Here is an 18,036-nt window from a genome sequence, read left to right as displayed (position 1 = left end):
CTTCCATGTACTTCCATGGGTGTTAGCTACAAAAAAAAAAAAAAGAAAGAAAGAAAGAAAAAGTAGTACTCTCATATCCTGAGTCTCTTCGATTTTATGGTACTTTCTACAATGAAAAGGCAGGTGGGTCACTTGGCACTCCTTTTCTGAACAGAATTGAATTGGACTAAATCAGGTTTCTGTACCATCAATCATGGGCCTTCTGCAATACCACTACCTAATGAGTTGTATATCAACATGCCCCAGGCAAGTGGCCCAAAGAGTTATTTTTTCTCTCCTAATAGCACCATGGTTTTAATTTAGGCTGGAAGAAAATTAGCATTTATTGACCACTTATTGCCTACCAGGCATTGTGATAGACAATTTCCCATGGATTAATCCATTTCATGTTTATTTTATAGCAAGAGCCATAGGGGCTCAGAGAGGTGAGGTGTCTTGGCCAGATTTGCCCCACTTACCACACTCCTCTAAACCACATGTAGATCTTAAATTCCTTTACAGGCCAGGGTACTTAGAGGGAAGACACAGAGGATCCAATCTGATTTTAAATTTATAGAGGATATTATGGTTGGTTTTGCTGTTGGACATTTTTGCCAGTGGCTCAGCTGGGCATTAAAATCCTTCTGACAGCTGATCAGATTATTTCCAGATGAGTCATCTAGAACTGTATGTATGCAGAGGTCAGAGAAAGCACCAGCAGGCAGCAGAATGGGGTTGTGCTTTGGGGAAAGAGAAACAAAAGGAGTGGCGAGGTTCTCTGAGGATCAGGCATCCGTTTCTGGGAGGGAAGAGGGGATACCACTGGGAAGTGGGAAGCAACCTCTGTGTCTGAGATAAAGGAACATGGAGACTGAGAGAATGGAATGAAAAAAAGAAAGGCTCTGTGTGTCTTCATAATCATAGAGAGGCCTGAGCCAGCAGGGACGCTGGCTGATTATTTCCTATTCAGGCAGCTCAGCTGTAAGTGTAGGTAGAAAGCAGGCTCATGTGGAAACCCAGATGCCGCCTCTTAGCTCAGCAATTCAAACAAGAAACCAGCAAACCCAGGCATCCGTTTCCAAAGAGTGCCCAGATACTTTAGCTGTGTGACTCCCACTAAAATCCACGGGAGAAACAATTACCTCTTTCTGCAGCGCTTTGAAAATGTGTCCTCGATTTGTGCATGGTGGAGAGCAGCACAGTCCTCATTTCAGACTTTGCATTCACATGGACTCACTCCCTCTGCCCCGTCCTGAGCGGAACCCTGGACCATTCAGCTACAAGACCCACTGGCAGCGGAAACAGGCTCTTGAGTTCTCAAAAGAGGCTACTCTTCCTCTAGAACTTACCAGGTTTCAATGTTCAGAAATTCTTTGAAACTCTTCCCTTAGTCTAGATCGGATTCGGTGACTCACTTCCAAGGGATAGAATAAAACAGAAGTGCTGGTAGATGACTTCTAAAACTAGGTCATAAAAGGGTTCCTCTTAGTGCTGTCTCAGATCTCTTACTCTGGGGGAAGCTGGCATGCTGTGAAGACAATATGGCAGCCGTATGAAGAGGTCCACCCGGCCAGGAACTCCTACCAACAGCTGTGAGTGAGTCAGCTCAGAAGAGGGTGCTGTAACCCCATTCAGTCCTTCAGATGCTGCTGCCCGAACTGCCATCTTGACTGTGTGTGATCTCAAGGAGGAGCCCAAGCCAGAACCACCCAGATAAGCCTCTCACATATCCCTGCCCCTCAGAAACTGTAAGATAATCAACATTTGTTGTTTGAGCCATTAAGTTTGGGGTAACTTTTTTTTTTTACACAGCAATAGATAACTATCACAACAGTATTATTATCTTCCTTCTTTAAGGCCTCAAAATGTATCCTCTCTCCTTTATTCTGGACTGGTTGATGCATCAAAATTTCATGGCCCCCAGTCCCCCTACCCTGCCCTGCCTGAGTTCTCTGTGCTGCCTGGCAGTCCTTTCTCGGGCTCTAATCAGTTCTGGTTTCTGTTCTGTTGCGGTGGCGACTAACTCTCTTCACACCCGAACACCATCCCTTCTTCCTTTGGTACGTGATCTGACCCCTGTTCCTACACACTTGCCAGTCGGGTGACCCTATGAAACTTATTTATCCTCCATGTCTCAGCATCTTCATATGTAGGCAGAGAATAATAATAATAATTATAATCACCTAATTAACTATTGTAAGGGTTCACTGAGATATAAAACTCATAGAGCAATGAAGTATGAACCCAAATAAATGAGAGCTGTTATTATTATAAAGAAGCAGTCTTGGTAATAGATAAGGATATGGTCTTTGGAGCTAGTGGCCGAGTTTTAAATCCCAGTAACATCCTTCACTAGTCATGGAACACTGGGCAAGTTACTTCATCTCTTAGTGTTTAGTTTTAAAAATGGGGAGGATGATAGTAATACTAAAAAAGTGACACTTCTGAGTGCTATTGTGAGAATTAAATGAGTTTGTCTATGCAAAAGTGTTTAGAAGGGTGCTGACGTTAGTGAGCTCTACAAAAGTGTTGATATTATTGTTTTTGGTGTAGTTATTGTTATTGTTACTATTTTAGTGATAAACAATAAACTTCCAGGCTAAAGCTCCTTCAACATCTTGACACCAACCCTCTGCACGTGGATTCTTTCCTCTTCTCCTTCAGTTACAAGTGTACATAGGCTAACCTCTCCTTGGCTCTGGACCCATCACCTCACAGCCCTTCCAGGACTTGTCATCAATGGTCTCCTCTTTCTCCCCATGCCCCTTTCTACCATCAACACATCAACAAACTCGAGTCTCCTCATCTTAAAGAAAAAAAAATGCCTCAAATGATGGCTCCCTCTGGCTACCCATATCTCTGCTCCCTGTCACGGCCAAATCTCTAAAAGGTTTGTCTCTGCTTCTCCGTATCTCCTCTCTCCTCATCCCATAGAAGCATGCATGCCTCCTCATCGTTCTGACACAGCTTTGACCAATAGTGTTGGTGATGTCCATCTTGATGGGATGGATGGGTGCTCCTAGGTCATTGCCTTTCTTAAGCCTCTCAATAGTCTTTGGCATTGCCCTTCCCTTGGCTTTCCTGCCTCTTTCTGGCTTTGCTCCTACGTCTCAGACATTTCTTTGGTCTCCTTTGCAGGCTGCTTGTCTTCTGCTCATCCACTAAAGGTTGGGGATCACCAGGAGCCAGGTGTAGGACCTCCTTTTCCTCACTCTCCTGTGGTGATTCCATCCACCATGAGGGCCTTTATTCCCATCTATATGAGATACCTTCCACATTTATGTGCATAGCCAGATCTTGCTTCTAAGCTTCTACCTTATAGACTCGCTGACCTAAGATACTCACTGGCCTGCCAGACAATTTCATGCAGATATCTTGAAGGAAATTCAAAGTCAATATGCCCAAATCCAGACTCACCATTGTCTTCACCAAAATTACATTCCCCATGTAAGTGAATGTAACTGCTGCCATGGCAGTTAGCCCGGAACAGGAGTGTGGTCCGGGCTCAGCAGGCGTTGGCTGTCTCCTGCATAACCATGACAGATTTGGGCAGGTCTCCTTATCTCTGGACTTTTTCTCTTACCCCCCCAGATACATCTTATTTAATTCAATCATAAAAATCCAATAAATCCCATGCCAGGGTCACTATTGGGAAGTGTTCTGAGCTTACAATATGAAGTCATCTTTGGCTTGACTCAGAAATAAGTGACAAATGTATTTACTTGATAACTACATCCAAATTAGCAATCAGTCATATTATTGAACTTGAGGTTTCTCGGCTTGAAACATAAAGAGGGCATCAAAAGAGCACTTTCCAATTAAACATAGGGACTCTTAAAGGTTATGAAAGTTGAAGAAATAAATCTATAGTTTAGGGAAAGTCAAAGATATCACCGAATGTGAAGATAATTTAATAACCACATAAGATGATGTGTTGGAAATCTACCCAAACACAATTTCCATCCTCAAGTTAAAATGAAAAGTGCTTTTTCTTGGGATTGTGTCTGGATGCTTAAATTGGTATGTGACTTGTTAGTCCAGATTTGGGAAAAGACAAATGATAAAGGCTTTAGAAACTGTTCAATTACCTGACACAAATCTGATCAGATTGTTTTCTAAAGTAGGAGATCTAAATTTAAAATGTGTCCCATGAAAATTATATTTCATTGGAAGTTCTTTCTTGGCTTTACACTGTTGATACTTTCATAATCATCTATCCAGGTCAAGATTCTCTAGGGACAAAAAAAGGGGCTCTGACCATTCATTGAGTCTATTTTTGAGTCCAATTTATAGAATGTAAGATATTTGCCAATATCTCAACCCACAATAAAAACATAATATTGTTGAATATTTTCTTATATCTTACTTGACATGCTAATATTTGAGAGAATAGGCTTTGGAGACAGTTGGATCTTGGTTCTCATTCTTGTTCAGTTTCCTCAACTATAAAAGGGGTGTAATAATACCTTAAAAGGCTAATATATGCAATCATAGAGCATACTCAAATAAGGGTTCAATAAATTGTAATTACTATTATTATGATTATGCTCATAGAAGTTGCATGAAGACAGAGCAAGTGTTTTTATATTCAGAGATGAAGAAATCTAATTTTATAGACTTTAAGTGGCATGTCAAAGTGTCATATTTACAGGGGTTAACAAGAAACAAAATAAACAATTCTATCTTTGTTTGGGGGGGAGTTTTTAATTAAGTTGGTGCAATGGACTGAATGTTTATACACGCTCCCCCCAAATTCATATGTTGAAATCCTGACCTCCAAGGTGACAGTGTTAGGAGGTGGCACTTTTGGAAGGTGATTAGGTCATGAGGGTGGAGCCCTCATGAATGGGATTAGTACGCTTATGAAAGGAACCCCAGAAAGATCCTTTACCCTTTCTGTCATGCGAGGACAGGGCAAGAAAGTGCTGTCTAGCCCCCAGAACTGTGAAAATTAAATTTCTGTGGTTTATAAACCCTGTAGTCTATGGTATTTTGATATAGCAGCCTGAACAAGCAGAAGACAGTTGTAGGAGAATTACAGTCAGGGATATGAGATTATGGGTGAAGTTAATCTAGGAAGACATCTCGGTAGAAGCAAGCCTTGAGCTAAATTTGATGGAAGTGTAGGATTATGGATAGCAATAGAGGAAAAGGACCATAGAGATAATATGGAGAAATCACAGAGGTGGAGTGATAAGAACAACTGAAACAGTACATGTTTTCAAGTCTAAGTGGCAGAAAAAAAATGATTACCATGTCAGTATTCACAGCATTATTCCTTACCAAAGTCTGTTGTTTTGATCTATTAATTGAGAAAAGGAGGGTTTGGTTAAACAGAGTGGAAGATGTTTAAATTTAAAGCATCAGGGCTAGTTCTGTCACTCAGCTGGCTAGATCATACATCTGCCAAAGGCCTTAGAGAAAGGCATGTTCCCAGTCCACCTGCTTTGCCTCCACACCCAGTAGGCTGATACCTCACCATCCACCTCCCTCCTTGAGTTGCCATATAAGAAAATAATTTTACATCCAGATGCTTAGTTTAAAAATGTCCCCACTATTGTCACAATAGTATAATGTAGCTTGGGAATACGATTAGAGATGAAGTTGTGATAAAATTGTGAACTAGGTAAGATTAATATTTCCTTAATGTTTATTTTCTCTGTAGCCTGGATTTTATCATTTCAAATCTATCTTTATCAATAGTTATTGAGCCCCTACTAAGTGTAAGGGTGTAGGTTGGGGGCTGAGAATCCAAAGATATGTGTTCTGCCCTCTAGTAACTTGAAGTCCAGCTATGAGATAAGACTCAAAGGGTGGAGAATGCCTCAGAATATCTAGAAGTGGATCTGAGGGCAAGTAAATTCTCCTTTTTATGTTTAAGACTAGTATTCGGCTCTCTAGTGCCATTCTAAAGGGGTTAAGATGAATAGCAATTGCTGTACCTACTAATTTTATCAATAAATAAAAGAATTCTAGTAGTACTTGAATGTTCAGCTTCTAAAAGTGCTCATTCAAGAGCCAACCCCACAGAAATAAAATAATTTGTATTTTCCAACAGCTTGGAAATAAATCTACTGTGACAAAATATCAGGCTTAAGAAATGGAGCCTTTCTTTTATCCTGGTATTTATATTTATTTCAAATACATTTCCTAGATTTCCCTTGACATTTGTTTTGTACCTCTTCAACATTATTCTGGAGTACACACATAGACTTGACCAAGAATTCAACTATTCTATTTTTTCAAATGATTGCATTTTGATAGAATTCTGCAGTGGTAAAGATTTTTAATAATACATTTGTTTTTTTTCTCTCCTACGTGATATCTGATGCTAAAAGGTTTCTTTTTGATATTTATTATATGTGAGTTTGATTATATAAAATGAAAGAGAAAAGACAGAAGGCACTACATTAAGCTAGCTATGAAGATTGTTGCCACTACATATGAAACTTAGGAGATAATAATTCTAATTTGATGATTTAGGGGAATTTTTGCCCATAACCACCACCGTGTTATTTAAATACCTCTTTTTATGGCAACCTAGCATCATGCTACTTTATAACTATCACATTAGAAGAGTGAACACATACAAAAACTTACCTCAAACACATCATAAATCCTATATACCTAAAACAGTACTTTTGATCCAAATAATTTATAACTTGAAAAACAAACTCTTATCACACAAGAGCCTGAGAAATCCTATTCTACTTCCCCAATTTTGGGAGAAGAAGATACCTGAGTGGTCAAAAGTCAATAGATCTTGGTCAAAGGTTTACTGAAAAACTAAAATACAACTGTTTTTTCTGTGCTCTCTACAACTTGCCACATTCATTTCCTTTTCATGATGATCTCTCTGATGGCTCACCTGGTTCTTTGTGAGCCATGGTTTGCCTTTATTAGACCCCCAGGAACAGGGATGATGAAAGCACACATTTACTGAACATTTTTCTGCCCTCTGTGCTAGGATCAAGAGCATTTTTAGTTGGGAAGTCAGAAAATGTCACTAAGACCCGTGGGCATGCATGAGTCTCCATTGGCATACAACTGGGAAGAAGTAAATAGGAGAAAGAAAAGAAGAGGGAAAAAGAGGAGCATGAGAAGAAGGTGAAATCAGAGAAAAAGTTGGAATTAGAGGAAAAGAATCATGAGTCTTCCAATTCAGCAAGGTAAGTGAATGTAATAGATGTCTGTCTTTCTGCAATCATATAAGATGTACGAGATGAACAAACAAAATAGCACAAAAGGCAGGAAGCCAGCATTCTTTGCAAATGCTTAGGCAACTGAGGTAATTATTTGGTTACTCTTATCTTGAATAAAGAAATTATCAGTTGTCATTAATTCATAGTTCATCTGAATGAGAAGGTTCTGAAACGGCTTCCCTCCTCCAAATTAAGTAATAATAATTCAGGTTAACAATAGAGATCCTGAAGCTGTGAACATTTCAAAACAACTCCTGAATCATCATAACATTTTAAATAATTAACTTAATGAGTTAATAAAATACACTATTAAATGATTTTTGGTGTTGCAGGCATTTTAGCATATTCTAGTTCTTTAAGAAATAATAGTATATTTGCTCTCATTCAAAATTAATTTGAAAGCCAATTTGGAATCTAAGGCGAGTATTACCCCAAGTATAATCTGTGAAAGACTAGTAGCCCCAGGTACTTTCAAAAAATTAGAAACACTTATTTTCCCAGTCAGGTCTGCTTACATAATAACACTTTGGAAGTTGCTGCTTAGACATTCAATTTGTGTGTAATACAAAACAGTCAGTAAATTTTAATTAAGAGAATATTACACTGATAAAACTCTTGTTTCATTCCTTATCCTATGTAGTCAGGATAAGTTAGCATTTGTACCTATAATTTGGTATCATTGACGGGGACATTTCTTATCACTTAAAATAAAGCTTCTGAAGGATTTAAAGGGTTTGTCTACTGCTTGCGTTTCATGACATTTTTTAAATCCAAAGTATTTTGTATTGCATTTTTAAAAACTCCATCTATTGTGTTAGATTGAAATAAGATGGTTACATTGTACTTCATCATAATAGAAGCATTTTAAAATCAGTTAATTTTTAGCCTCTTTTATTTTTTATTTTTTTGACTTTTTGGCTCAGATAGGAAAAAACTTGAAAAAAACTACTTAACACATTGGCTATGTTCTATGGCAGGCCTTGATTGGGAAGGAAAAACTATGTTGATCTGATGTAGAGAACAATGATAATTAATTGCTAAACATATTAGGGAAAAAGAAACAAATAAAGTATGGAAGTCTGTTTACATAGTATAACTACAATTCTTATCAATAAAATTTTGAGAACTGTTATATAGAAGAAAAAGTCTGATAGTTAATAGGAGAGAAAAACTCTTTAAGGAAAGTTGGTAATAACCTATTTTCTTAAGAGACATCCCTATAAGAACAGAAATGAGATGATGGCTCAGAAAAAATGAGACCAAATTCTCTTGGTTTCTGGCAAAGTTGTTGATTGATTGGCTATGTGGCTATGGACATCAGAGTAGGAAATAAAGTCCAGCACTTTGCTAACTTTGGCCAAGGGTTTTTGAGAGCTCCAGAGTGGGAAATAAAGAACCCAACTGTGCCCCCTCCTCACCCAAGCATTTAGCAGAAGAAAGGCCTACCAGGGAAGCCAAGATTGTGAATGGAAAGAATCTCTCTCTGTAGCTCTCTTAAGCTAGGTGAAGGGTAAATAAAGAAGCTTGAGCCCTGGGGTGAGGAGAGGCCCTGTTGAGTTCATGTTGCCACATATTATATGGTCTCAATCAATCTTAATATAACCACATCAAGAGCACCTGCAGTATTTGATGGGTGAAGAAAGACCACTACGTGATTCAAGAAGAGAGGAAGTAGTTGATAAGTCTTACTTTGGACCTTTCTTGACCTAAAAATTGACATGGAGCTTGCATAGATTTTGGAAAATAAGTAGTTTACCAATAAACCAAGTTTCATTTTGGGAGGTAGGAACTAAAAGAGTACTGTAATATGCACATTCCGAATGCTAATTTTATTTTACTCTTCTGATAACCCTTCTAGGAGAAGTCATGGAAAGAGAAAGCTCCCAGGACTTACGTCTCTTCCAATCAGGTCTTCCTGGTTTTCCACAATTCCCCAGGGGGCAATACCTATGGTGCATATCTTCCCTCGAGACTTGGATGCGTGGTCCTTCAAGGCGTCTCCAACATGACGAATGACACCTAAGAGGAAAGAGAGAAGGATTAATTTTATCTTTTAAAGCAAGTACCTTTCCACTGTTCTAAAGGAAATTGTGATAATTATTTCTCCCAAGGTCAAATGCATTGAATATAAAATTTTGACACATTTCTATACAAACTACATATATTTAGGAGAGAACACAAACCTGTGGTTTTAATGCAAGATGCATTTGCCAGACTTGTATATGAATATGCATTGCATATTCTGATTTATATGAAAAAATAAAAAGCATCCAATGTCTATAAAAAAACCCAAATACAATTCTTTAGAGAATATTTTCTTATATAATAAGCATAATGATTCATTAGTATGGCTAAGAACCTATCCCTTGACTGTATCATGTAAAAAGCACCACATATAATACTAAATTTACACCACAGTTTGTGTATGAGTTAGGATCATTCAAATAGTCTAGTTACTTAGCTCAGATTTTGTAAACCTTTTTTTCATCTTCCTATTTATGGACACATAATGTGAAGAACCTACTTATAAAGAAAATATTGGCCTATTCTGTGGATAATCTATGTTAAAAATATATAGATGCCCCTCTTAATCTTCATCTTTCTAATTGTTTTCCTCTTCTGTCAAAACGGCTTTCCCCATCATAGTTAGAAGTGAGAAAATTCAGTTTGCAAGATGGTAAGCAACCTACCTCTTGCCTTTTAATAGGCCATTTAAAAAAGATGCCATTTCTAATCTTTTAACCTTCCTCTTAAATGGTCATTTTTATAGGAGACTTAAAAGATATATTCTCTAAGAAAAGATGTTTCTGCTTATCAAAATTCCACCCCATTCCTCAAGGAAAAATGTATACCCAGTGCCATCTCCTATATGAATGTTGAGTTGGATTTGATTTTTTCTCCATTTGAACATGTTACAGTTTGCATATTTTGCATAGCTCAATATGTCACCTAACATATTCTGCAGTGATTCATCTGCATGTGAAGATGTCTCTTCTAATAGTAAACCTACTCGAGGGGAGGGTTGGAGGGTCAGTGTCTGCCTCGTTTTCCTGTGTCTCAGGGGCTATCCCAGAGGAAAAGCTCAGACACTGTGCTCTGAACTAACTAACCACACAAAACACACCAGGCAATGTAATCATGGGAACAGACATACACATTTAAATAACTCAGTTCTGAAATATTCACAACATCCAACAGAAAGAACCTCCTTTTAAAAATCAAATAACAAAATAGTGTAAATAGCCACGAATCCATGTTGAGCTATGGGTGTTATGAGTGTTAGGAAGAATATCATTTTCACTTATTAGCTTATCCATGAATGTTCTAAGTGAGAGTCCTGGTAAAAAAAACAAAAACAAAAACAAAAACAAAAACAAAAACATAAAACTCTGAGAGAGTAAAGCTGTGAAAATTATGTTAAATTGATTCCTGTTGCTATACCAAACTCCCCTAAGGGCCAGCCCAGGGCAAGAAGTTGAACTTCATGGGATGCCCCTCTGCCTGCACAGTTCTGTCATTGCCTCTTACCTAACCTCAGCGTCCTATCCTAAGAACCTCACTTTGGATATTGGACTGCACACTAAGCCTGGAGTGAGGCAGAGGTGAACTCTCTGGTTTACAGTATTTAGGCTACGCTTTCTTCTTTCGATATTGAACTCATTGCATAAAACGAGGAAAAATAATAATTAATGTTTCAAGTTCCTAGAAATAGAAGCCTGGTAAGAATTTCTTTTCAACCCATAGAATCCTTTGAGTTGGTGTCTATATGACAGGAAAGCAAAAGACAATAATCACAGGCAAGTGATGCCTGCTTAGCTGAGAGTAAAGCATGGAGCCCAATACTTCAACAGTCATTGAAAGAAAATTGCTCTGTAGATATTTGATTACTACAGGATAAACCGTAAAGAGCTGAGAGGCCATTCTAAGATCATGTCAGTTTACGGACTGAGTCAGGATTTCACATAACAACGTTGAGCATGGCCAGTCTGCAGACCTCACTGCTGAAAGGTGCCTATGTAGTTGTGTGCTGAATGTTCACCAATTCTAGGCATTTAGGAGAATTCTCAATGCAGGTCTTACTTAAACATCATCCCAACTACAAACAAGAAAATAAACAACATTGAGATAACATGTTATTAAAACTAGTTGGTGCAGAGTTATGTTCAGAATATCCCACTACCTCCAAATATGTCTATATGTGCAGACTTTGAGCCCTGTAACAAGTTTGCCTTAATTTACTGCAACATGACTTTTACACGTCCAATTGGCCTTTTGGACTCAGGCTGGGGAAATGGGGCCAAAACATTTACAGGCATCCATTACATTATCTGTTGCACATTAATCATGTTCTGCAGATAAGCACTTAACTGTAAGTGGGTTTGTAAGAATTGATTTGACACTATGCCTGTATCACAATACAGAAACTCATTTGGCAGATAAGAAACACTCTTTCGAATTCAGAGTGAGGTGAGTCTTCTATTGGCACCGAGATGATTTAATTAAATATTTCAGATCATAAGTACATAATACCCTAGACTTTGCCATCACAGTTTGTGTCCCAGATGGAAACAGCATTTTATAAAAATTAAAGCTATTCTATTTGGCATCAAACTTGAAATTGCCTAAAGAACAGAGGCAGGGCTTCCAATGTGAAACAATAATCACTTCTTAAAGAATTATTGAATGTTTATATGGCAACTTGAGCTACTGAAAATATCTTGTAAAATTTTATTAGTCATGTTTACAAATTCTGTATAGTCACCTATTAAATATCCCTACCTGTTTCTTATGTGTAAGTAATTCTTCTTGGTTGAGAAATAACTGTGCAATTACCATTTAGGTAAAGGAGAGAAGGAGAACCAACCATCAGGGACAGACATCGGTAGGGGAGGAAGTGGAAAAATATAAATTCATTTAACCTTAGTAGAAAATTATCTTAGGCACAATGTTCTCATGGCCTTATGTTGCCTGTCTGTGTCCCATTTCCAGTTACCTGTGTTAACCCCTCCAGTGAATATCCATGCTCCAGTTGTCATGGCTGCTTTGATGAGCCCTTTCCCAAAGACTTGCTTGAGTTTTGGCTGGAGTTCAAAGTTCTGCAGGCCCCCATGGACAGAGATGAGAAGCTTGGGAAGCTCCAATTGCCATTCCTTGGTCATCAGGTGTAGGAGGAGATCAGGTTTCGTATCGAAAGATACTCGCACATACTAGAAGAAGAAAGGCCATGGGTTAGGGAGATGAGGCAGGGCTAGGCTGAGCCTGGTTGTCTTTATTGATTGCAATTATATGTGTAGTTACTTGACAAAAATGTCTCATATAAAATCGATTTTTTTTAAAAAGGGGTGATCATTTGCTTTACCAAAAGAGCCTTTATGAGACAAAGGGATTCACCATTTTTAAAGGCTTTCTCAAAATTGTGACAATTCACTTTAAAATTATTTGATTTTCTAAAATGTAGTGAAAGCATAACTTTTCCCAGATAGAGCTCTTTGCTCAAAGGAAATCATGTTTATATTTTACCACTTTTTACATTTGTGCAACAGTTCAAATGTTTCTTTTTTTTTTTTTTTTTTTTTTTTTTGAGACAGAGTCTCACTCTGTTGCCCAGGCTAGAGTGAGTGCCGTGGCGTCAGCCTAGCTCACAGCAACCTCAAACTCCTGGGCTCAAGCGATCCTCCTGTCTCAGCCTCCCGAGTAGCTGGGACTACAGGCATGCACCACCATGCCCGGCTAATTTTTTCTATATATATTTTTAGCTGTCCATATAATTTCTTTCTATTTTTAGTAGAGATGGGGTCTCGCTCTTGCTCAGGCTGGTCTCGAACTCCTGAGCTCAAACGATCCACCCACCTCGGCCTCCCAGAGCGCTAGGATTACAGGCGTGAGCCACCGCGCCCGGCCTAAATGTTTCTAATATTAATATCCCCTTTTATCAACTGGATGCAGACATAATTGTTTCTGTGACTCTATTATTTTGAAAGGATTTGAAAAATTCTACAATTCTACATAATGTAATGAGGATTTTAAAATAGGCAACAGTGAATTATATTTATTCATGTCTTAATAACTGCATACCAAATGTTTTCTTTTATCTCTTTTAAAAAAGACAAGTGACAAACAGCAGGACCAATATTCTTGTAGAATGGTTGAAAAATTGAAGTGTATAGCAGATAGCAAGGTGTTACCAGATGCAACTGGAAATAAAGTTATGATATGCATATATAAATGAAATACTATAAATACATACAATAATAAACATCTATATAACCATATACATACTCATTTAGGTCTCTAATTATATAAATGCATCAATTTCAAGTTGGAAACAACTGAAATACTGGACAAATATAGAAATCGTTTTGAATTAGGTTGCTGAGCTGACATAAAAAGAGGGAATATTCAGATTCCTAAACAAAGTAGAAGCTTAGAAGTTCAGGAGATTAGGAAACACCTGAGGGTCTCTCCTAAATCCTGGAAGACCTTGAGCATCTGATTTAATGGCTTTATGAAGCAGGGGAGAGTTTAATAAGGGACCCCACATAAAGCTGAGATACTTCAAACGGTGCCACCCTCAAGTGTAAGGAAGAAAAAATAAATAAATAAGTCTGATGTACAAAAGAAGACAGCAAGGAAATTTGCCTACCTCAACCTTGGCTCTGGGTGGATGGGGAAAAAAATTCCCCTCTAATTATTTTTTAACACAAGCAGGCCCTCAAACAGGTCTTGGTTCACATTTACACTATCAGTGTGGTTTGAGAAATGCCAAGCAGAATGTTTAATACGAAATGATCCTGGCTGGGTAATGGCTCCAGATAATTGGCAGAAGCAAATGCAAATCCTCTGTGGAAGAATGTGTCATCAATTCAGATAGAAAATAATGTCCAAGGGGAAATAATCATTGCATAGTAAAAAAATAAAATAAAATAAAACCACAAGGACATAAAGCAGCATGAATGAGAACAAACAGAAAGAATAGGCAGCAGAGTAAGATCCTCAAAGATACTGAAATGATCAGGTACAGAATATAAAATAGCTATGTTTAATATGTTAAAAAGCCATAAATGAGATGATTGAATATATGAGTCAGGAACAAGAAACTATAAGGAATGACCATACACATTTGAAAAAGAACCAAACAGAATTTCTAGAAATTAAAATGTAACCATTTAAACAAAAATTACAATGGATAAATTAGACTAAAAGATCAGACATACTGACAATAAATCCAGAAGATAAACAAAATGTAACCTAGAAAAACCAAGGAGTTAAAAACATAAAAGAAAAATGTAGAATCTTAGAGGAGATAATCAGAATTCTAGATATATATAAAAGAGATAATGGGAAAGAGGCCATCTTTGAAGTGATATTGGCCAAATATTTCTCAGAATTATTGAAAGATACCAATTCTCAGATCCAGAAAATTCAATAAATCCCAAGCAGGATAAATAAAAAGAAACCGTGCTCACTAGCACATCATAGATAATACCAAAGGGAGGAAAACCCCTCAAAAGTAGCTAGAAAAAAAGACAGTCATTAGATTGAAGCCACAGTAAATGCCAGAAGCAGGATCTTCAATATGTCAGGAGAAATTATCTGTCACTTTAGAATTCTATATTCAGCAAAAATATCTTTCAAAAACGAGAGCAAATTATAGACATTTTCAGACTGCCAAAATTGAGAGGGTTTACCTCTAGCAGATTTCACTGAAGGAGGATTTAAAGTATATATAGCAGGCAGAACTTACATGACCCAAAATGAAAGATCTGGGATATAAGGTAGGATAGAAAACTAAAATATTAGTTAATACATGGGAAATCTAGAAAAGCATTGGTTGTATAATACAAAATGATAACAATAACATCTAATTTATTGTAGAAAGTAATAGAAGTAAAACACTGGACAGTACAGCATATAAATTTGACAGTTCCATTCAGAATTACAGCATTTTTAAGTCTGTATGTTGTACGCGAGAGAAAAGAAAGGTATTGATTAACTCTGGAATTTGTTAAGTATTAATGTTGAAGTAGGATAGCCACAAAAAGAATAAGACTTGAAGGTAATCATACAAACATCCTCCTGGATGTATAAATAAATAAGATTATCCAGGAAATGACAATTATTGCTATATTTTTGGGTCTGGCAGACCCTATTGTTACAAAGCCTCAAAAATTATTTGTCTACTCTTTTGTTAAAGCATATTTGCAACATATGTAGCTGAAACATGAGGCAAGAAAACACATAAAATATGAAAGCAGCTTAATAAACTGCATAATCAAAAGACATCAAAGAGCTAAAGTTTCCTATATGCAAACACCAGGAATCCAAAGTGTTGGAATCCAGTACAACAGGTTCTATATTGATTTATCTAGCAAAAACTGGTGCTAGAATGGAAAGAGTAAATGTTGGCAGTTTTAGCTAAGTATATTATATCAATAGAATTAAACTAGCTTTTACAATATGAAAAATGACATATTTTGTGCACAAACTCTCATGCAGAAAGCAAGAATTTTCAGATATTTATCAACAGAATACTCAGCAATGAGTATTTTTGTGCCATGCAAGGAGCCTTGGGTCTGGAGAGAGGATATGACAGTATTGGAGGCAAACATTGTGTTTCTTAAATAAAAGTTTCTTTTTTTTTTTTACTCTTCATTGAAAGGCTCTTTGTAAGACAAATATCTAGATAAACAAAGCTATAATAGAATGAAGAAAGAAATAATGATTAATTAATTAAAGGGGCAATAGAAAACTTTTAGAGGTGACAGATACATTTATGTCCTTGATTGTGGTGATGGTTTCACGGGTGTGTACTTATCACCAAATTTATCAAGTTGCATAGGTCAATTATGAATAGTTTTTATAAGTCAATCAAACCTCAGGAAAGTGGTTCAAGAAAAAGATGAAAGAATAAGATTTTTTCTGTGCATACACTACTACTTGAGTCGTGTAGTTTAGCTACTTGAGTAGTTAAATTTGGGTGCCCTGCTGAATTGAATTTATATCATCTGACTAATTTCAGAAAGGGATATTTAATGAAATAAAGTAGAACCGGGACTCACAGACTTCCAAACTGCACAAACCAGGATACTCAGTGTGAGGAATGTTAAGAAATTGCATGTCAAGTTACTGTTCTCTTACTCATCAACTTTAATGTATCACTAACAAAATCCCAATTAATAAGGACCGATATTCTTCTAAGGATTATGCTTTTCTTAAATATACGAAAGCATCTAAAGTATAAATTATTTGCCCCTTTCAAGACTACAGCAATTTCTACCATTTCTGAAGGATTACATAGAGGTAGTTTCAGTAAGTAGAGAATGCATATGTGAGAAAAGTATAATATTTTGAAAAACAAGAAAAGTAGTATGATTGTGGCTTCTGGAACCCCCAAATTCTCCACTTAGCATCCCCATCTGTGCATTTCATTTAGCTGGGTAAACAATGTGAGATTCAGAGCCATAGTTAATACCTGGATAGACACTATTAACTCACACAGTGTGAAGGGAGATTACAGTTCATACTGAAGGCTCCCTCATGCTCTCAAGTTCACTCTGCTGGCCAGGGTGATGACAGTACTCACACCCCAGGTCCATCTGACTCCACAGTCCTATCTCGTGACCTCAGAGATGTAAAAGCCTCTCTCCTTGTGTATTTCGTCTTTTCCTTTACCTCTGACCAGTCAGTCTCCAAGTCCTAATGATCCACTTCTCAAAATGGTGCTTTCAACCAGCCCCTTCCCTCTGTCCCTTCGGTTGCCATGTCAAGAATACATCTCCTTCCTAAAATGTCAGTTTGAATTACTACAATGTTCTCCTACTAACTTCTCTATAAGATGCCAATAGGCAGACTTCTTTCTCCAGTCCTTTTTGATCATATTATTTCTCAAAACAAATCCTTCCATCAGATGTAAACTCCCCATTGTGGCCATCGGGCTCCCCTATAATTTGGCATTATTCGACCCACTCAGAGGTTTTCCCCCATGTCTCTCTGCATTTGGCCAGTGCTTCCCCAAGTACTAGATAATCCAATCTCTTCCCTTTCACCTACAGAAATCATTCTTGTCTTTCAAAGGTTTTTGTTTCATCTGACATGACCTCTGAGAACGCACGCTCTTGCTGATGCAATATAACTCTTCGTCAAGCCCAGGGTGGTAGTTGTTTTTCTGGTTGTTTCTCCCATGAGTCAGTTCGATCTCCCCATGTTGCAAAATCTTTGAGGGGAGGGACTGTGTTTGACTTGACCACGTTTTTTTGTAAGCTTTCAGCACTGGCTATGAAGTAGTTACAATCTTGGAAATAAAAAGGAGCTTAGAGATATCTCAGCAATCACAGCACTCTAGAGATCACCTAGTTCCATTCTTGGGCTTTATAGAAGAGGACACAGAGACCCAGGGAAGGCGAGTGATATGTAATAACGTTTTGTGATCTGAAATGTCTCAAAATGTAGTCACTTATTAATCTGACAAGTGACTCAGCCACAGTGAAACTGCTCATCCCCCAAAGTGATAAATGTACGTGTAATGGACTGAGGTGATAAGGTGACCCCTGCTGTGGCCAGACACCTGAGACCCAACAGGAAAGTGGCTGAGGTAATGACTATGGACACTCCTGTGGAGGGCCATAACAAGAGCAAAAAAGTTAACCATGGCCAAGACACCTCCAGAAGCTCCGCCCATGAGAACGCAGAGGCCACCTCCCCACTGGCAGCCTGCCAGTTCATCAGGCTGCGTGCTGGTCTCCTGAGCTATTCCTGTGGGTCTTTTCCCCTCTCTCTTATTTCTGCCTGTATATGTTGAATACATGTGCATGACTGTTGGTGGGTGAAAGCCTAGCAATAAACCGAGAATTCGAAA

General features: G+C 37.7%; 1 protein-coding gene across 21 annotated transcripts in view; it reads right to left on the bottom strand.

Annotated features, from left to right (window-relative positions):
* TRPM3 (transient receptor potential cation channel subfamily M member 3) overlaps positions 1 to 18,036 on the bottom strand; it is a 797,388-nt gene that overhangs the window by 251,574 nt on the left and 527,778 nt on the right. For all 21 annotated transcript variants that reach the window (XM_069476420.1, XM_069476422.1, XM_069476410.1 and 18 more), the window contains exons 4-5: positions 12,175 to 12,388; positions 9,076 to 9,200 (exon numbers count right to left, since the gene is read on the bottom strand). In XM_069476420.1, the coding sequence (XP_069332521.1) occupies positions 9,076 to 9,200; positions 12,175 to 12,388 (339 nt within the window). The remainder of the gene's footprint in view (positions 1 to 9,075; positions 9,201 to 12,174; positions 12,389 to 18,036) is intronic.

This window comes from Eulemur rufifrons, chromosome 7 (genome assembly GCF_041146395.1).
Source record: "Eulemur rufifrons isolate Redbay chromosome 7, OSU_ERuf_1, whole genome shotgun sequence".
In the NCBI taxonomy this organism is placed as follows: Eukaryota; Metazoa; Chordata; class Mammalia; order Primates; family Lemuridae; genus Eulemur; species Eulemur rufifrons.
This window is presented reverse-complemented; position numbering and strand designations above follow the sequence as displayed.